The sequence below is a fragment of the Gavia stellata genome, unplaced genomic scaffold (genome assembly GCF_030936135.1).
Source record: "Gavia stellata isolate bGavSte3 unplaced genomic scaffold, bGavSte3.hap2 HAP2_SCAFFOLD_59, whole genome shotgun sequence".
NCBI classification, from domain to species: Eukaryota; Metazoa; Chordata; class Aves; order Gaviiformes; family Gaviidae; genus Gavia; species Gavia stellata.
This window is the reverse complement of record NW_026776859.1, coordinates 313,641-318,699: the sequence shown is the minus strand read 5'-3', so window position 1 is coordinate 318,699 and position 5,059 is coordinate 313,641. Positions and strand designations below refer to the sequence as shown.

Genomic DNA, 5,059 nt, shown 5'->3' with positions numbered 1-5,059 from the left:
AGCTGAGATGCTTTGGCCTATCCTGCCTGTCCACCAGCTCCTGCTCCACAAAGGCTCCCATCAGCCCTGGGTCACATTTCCCAGTAGCATGTGGAGTCTTCAGCTACCCCCGGGAATCTTGGAGGCAGTGGCCACCTCTGTGTGGGCAACTGCATCAACCGCTGAAGGAAGGTGTTAGGCAGAAGTTGAAACATATGTGGGAAAGACCTTGGTGTAATAATTGGGTAAGAAGGCTTTGACACTTGTCTGTAAATTCTCATGATTCTTTTACAGGCCATGGCCATGGACCAGCAAGGTAATGACACTTTCTCTCCCTCTATGTAAACACAGATTTATACATCTTGTCCCTTTTGACTGGTAACATTTGGGTTTGCTCAAGTAGCTACTGATTTGGTTCCTATCCACTGATGGCTGTTTTCCTCTCGAGTCCTGCCTTGAGGCACCAAGGCCTGGGAGACCTTGCTGGTGATAAGAGCACATAAACTATCTCAGGTCTATTTAGACCGACTCTCACTAAATTTAGGGGTGATCCCATGTTATCTGTACTTCTTCCTTCACTGTCCCTGAAGTAGTAACAGCTCGTTATGGTGCCCTTGAATTCACTTTCCGGTTTCAACTGAGTTTTGCTATAGACCATTTCCGTGCTTGGAGGACGTTGTCCTTGAAGACCAGCTGTACGGACCTCCGCTGCCCTTCAATGCTGCTGACCATGAGACCCCACTACAACTCCCCACAATAGGCCAAAGTCTGCTCCTCTAAGATCCGGCATCTGCAGTCCCTATTTTCCTTCCTCACTCTCCTCGGGAGCTGGGACCCCACTATTTCAGTGTCACGACAGAAAAGGCTTACGCTGACCTTCAGTTCACTGGCCAGCTCTTCCTTGCTGGCAAGTGTCAGATCCAGGTTGGCATGACCCTTGTTGGCCCATCTGGCAGCGGTGCTAAGACGTTCTCCCAAGACACTCCAGAAGCTGCCTGGACTGTCTGCATGCTGCTGCGTTCCTCTTCCAGAAAATGGCAGGGTCCTTCAAGTCCCCAGTGAGGACCAGGCTTCTACATGCCGAGACTTCCTTGGGGTGCTTAGAAAAGTCTATGCCAACTTCCCCACCGTGACTGTGGGTTCCTCGTCTCCCACCACGATGTCACCTTCACTGGCCCCTCCTCTGACCCTCACTCACAAGGGCTCACCCAACTTGTCCCTTGCCCCACAGAGGCGCTCCAGACATCCCAGAAACTTCTTCCCTCTGAGGGAACCCCACCCCAGGTCCTTCCAGCCTGTCTCTCCTGAACAGCCTCTGCCCATCCATTGCAGCACCCCAAGCTGTGTCACTTGTCCCCCCATGCCTTGGCCGTTACTCCATGGATGTCAAAAGCACAGGCTCCAGCTCGTCCTGGCTGTGCCCTGGCTGAGGGCATCAGTGCGCATTTGGGCTGTAGCCCCTCCGGTGTAGCCCCAGGCCAAGCTCTGACTTGTCTTAGGGAAAGCTGGTACCAAGTGTCCAAGACCCCGTCTGTGCAAAGGCTTTGCTTCAGAGCAGAGATGTGCGGGAGTGGACCCCAGATGGAAACATCAAGCTGAAATGGGATGCCAAGAGAGTGAGCAAACCCTGCTGTGCCAAGGCCAGAGAGAAACAAGGCTGGGCAATGCAACCCTTGCAAGAAATGGGTTTTTTGTCAGTGGTGTCTGTGCTGCCCCTGAGGGCCTTTGCCAGAGGTGAAGCTGATCTCCAGGAATGCCAAGGTGCTGCTGACAGGCCCACTGGGAAAACTCTTCCTTGACTATATTATCCAGGGGGAGAGTAAGGGTTGGTGGAGAGAAAAACCAGCGGTTTGGAAGCGTAGGCACACGCGTGGCGACCCCGGTGTGATGAACTTCCTATTCCTGGACTGCCCTACATCGACTGGCTAGAGAAGGAACAGACCTTGCCACGCTGCAGGGGTGGCAATCAGTCTCTTGCACAAAGGCACTGCATCTGTCTGCAATGCTGTCTGGGGAGTCTGACACACACTCGCTCTGAATGGGGATGGCTTTCCTGTGTGGGGCTATTCCTGTCACTGCCAACCGCACGCAGCTGTGTGTGAGAGCTGTGGCATGTCGCGTAACATTACAGGCTTGAAATTGGAATTAAATAGAGTAACTGCCCTGAATTATCCCTATGTGGGGATGTTCTTGAAATCACGCTCGTTATAGTCAACGGAGATCTAGTAAAGCTGGCTCAAAACCTGGCTGATGACAGGTGTGTCAAGGTCCCCTTGGATGGAACCTCCAACAGTGCAGCTTTTAAAGCATGTGTGCCAATGGTCGTCCTGAGTCATGCTGCTTCTAACAAGACCATAATTTCCCCAGTGGGGTCTGTTTTGCCCATGACAGCAATTGGTAAATTAATTGGTCAATAAATGGCCCTCCTCGGGGTCATGGATAGAGGTGTTACACTGCAGAGGGCCCAGGAGAGTCCCCTCTGCTGCCCCACCATGCCCCAGTACGTCCCACTGGCCTCCAGGTAGGGTATGACCCCTTCACCACTGTGCTCTCAGCCTCATTCTCCACCTGGTGTTTTGCCCATCTGTTTGTCTAATCGTCCAGACTGTAAAGGCTGTGTGCTGGGGCAGGGACGCTGCTGTCTGCCATGGTCAGCACTCAGCCTGCCCGGGGAGCTCCCCACAGCGCTGCGGGGAGAAGCTGTGGGTGGAAGGAGTGACCCTCATCAGGGCAGGGTGCTTCTGCTGTAGATAGGGCGCTGCGTGGGCTTCTCACAGCTCCAGATAAGCCTCGGGGCATTTGCAGAGCGTCCTTTTGAAGAAGAACATTGAGGCAGCATTTACTTGAAAGGGAAGGTATCTGTGCTTTCAGTTTCCCACTGTTGGTGGGCTGGGTGGGCAGTGGTGATATGAATTTATTTCTCTTCTCTGGAGAAGGGACTGAGACCCCAGTTCCTGATAGCACTTGTCTGAGCTGCTTCTTAGCCCCTGCCCACCCAGAGATGCCCTTGGGCAGTGCCTCCCTGCCAGGAGGTATCTCAGGGCAGAGCTGAGCTCACAGCGGGTGGGATGGGCTCTGTGAGCAGCGACTGGGAGGAGAAGAGGGCACAGAGAAACAGCTCGGGTGGCAGGGACAGCTCCAGGCAGCAGAGACATGGGCCGGGAGTGAGAGGGAGCTGCTACCAGAAACGCCATGGGAGGAAAGATTTGGGCACCTCCCTGCCATCCCCTGCAGAGCAGGTGCCTCCCCCAGAGCAACCCCCGGTCTCTTCTCCCACCCAGAAGAGCCTCTGCCCCCAGTCCAGGGCATGCGTTACCTCCTCCACAGCTGGACCTCCAGAAGAGAAAGACGTGGGTCCTGCAATGAATATGCATGTGTGCATGTGTCTGTGAGGTGGAGAGCACAGCCGGGTAAGGAGAAGGCTGCCCTGCATGCCTGTCTGCCTTTCTGTCCCTGCTTCATTTTTTTGGAGCACAGCAGTAGCCTTCCTTTTTTCCGCACCTGCTCGTTGTGCTCTTGCTCTCGGGGCTGGCATGATGGTGCAAGTCAGCTTCTCTTCTAACTCTGACTGGGGTCCTTCAATGGAGGTGTCTTCAAGGGAACTACGTGGCCAAGTTGTATTTGAAACTGTGAGGCAGTATGTCATTCAGTTGATAGGGTTGGGGAATGAACTGACTTGTCCCTCATTCAGCTCAGGGACAGGGATTTCTATGAGAAATGGCATGGGATTGTCCTGAGAAGTTTCTCCTAACTTGTCACTGTCGATTCCTTATTGCACAGTGCCCCTTGCCCAGAGGAAGAAAATGTCCAACAGCAGCTCCACCACCCAGTTCCTCCTCCTGGCATTCGCAGACACGCGGGAGCTGCAGCTCTTGCACTTCTGGCTCTTCCTGGGCATCTACCTGGCTGCCCTCCTGGGCAACGGCCTCATCATCACCGCCGTAGCCTGTGACCACCGCCTCCACACCCCCATGTACTTCTTCCTCCTCAACCTCTCCCTCCTCGACCTGGGCTCCATCTCCACCACTCTCCCCAAAGCCATGGCCAATTCCCTCTGGGACACCAGGGCCATCTCCTACTCTGGATGTGCTTCACAGGTCTTTTTTTTCTTTTTCTGTGCTTCAGCAGAGTATTTTCTTCTCACCGTCATGGCCTATGACCGCTACGTTGCCATCTGCAAACCCCTGCACTACGGGACCCTCCTGGGCAGCAGAGCTTGTGTCCACATGGCAGCAGCTGTCTGGGGCAGTGGGTTTCTCAATTCTCTCCTGCACACGGCCAACACATTTTCACTACCCCTCTGCAAGGGCAATGCTGTGGACCAGTTCTTCTGTGAAATCCCCCAGATCCTCAAGCTCTCCTGCTCACACTCCTACCTCAGGGAAGTTGGGCTTCTTGTGGTTAGTCTCTGTTTAGCATTTGGGTGTTTTGTTTCCATCGTGCTGTCCTATGTGCAGATCTTCAGGGCCGTGCTGAGGATCCTCTCTGAGCAGGGACGGCACAAAGCCTTTTCCACGTGCCTCCCTCACCTGGCCGTGGTCTCCCTGTTTATCAGCACCGGCATGTTTGCCTACCTGAAGCCCCCTTCCATCTCTTCCCCATCCCTGGATCTGGTGGTGTCAGTTCTGTACTCGGTGGTGCCTCCAGCAGTGAACCCCCTCATCTACAGCATGAGGAACCAGGAGCTCAAGGATGCACTGTGGAAACTGATGACTGGAAGTATTTCTGAAGCAATAAACTGCCCATGTTCTTCTGCACAGCAGTTATAACGTGACTCATTACAGGCTCAGCCTGTCATCTGTATTTTTTGTTGTTGGTCGTGGTGTTTCACTTGTCATCCCCTTTCCAGTTGACTCTCTGCTTTTCTTTTCTGACCAAGTGCCTGTGTCAATGTGGACCCGTGCTCTCCCTCTGCGTTTAAAGAAAATAAAGGGCCCTGCACTGACAGTTTGCTTTCTGAGCTCTTTCCTCCAAGACATGTTTTTATATCTGCAGGAGAATTCCTGTGTGCAGAGGTGGAGCGGAAGAGAGTCCCAGCATGGCAGCACTGCCAGGGAGCCCTTGGTCTTCCTGAGGTTTT

At 53.7% G+C, this 5,059-nt stretch overlaps 1 protein-coding gene across 1 annotated transcript; it reads left to right on the top strand.

The window, feature by feature from the left end:
• The first annotated feature begins 3,782 nt into the window (after positions 1-3,782).
• On the top strand, positions 3,783-4,748 carry LOC132321344 (olfactory receptor 14A16-like). Its single transcript, XM_059834851.1, has one exon. The coding sequence runs from the start codon at positions 3,783-3,785 to the stop codon at positions 4,746-4,748; it is 966 nt and encodes a 321-aa protein (XP_059690834.1).
• Positions 4,749-5,059: the final 311 nt, after the last annotated feature.

Bases quoted from the DNA above. Each gene is read 5' to 3' on its own strand.
- LOC132321344 (XM_059834851.1), top strand. From the start codon at position 3,783: ATGTCCAACAGCAGCTCCACCACCCAGTTCCTCCTCCTGGCATTCGCA.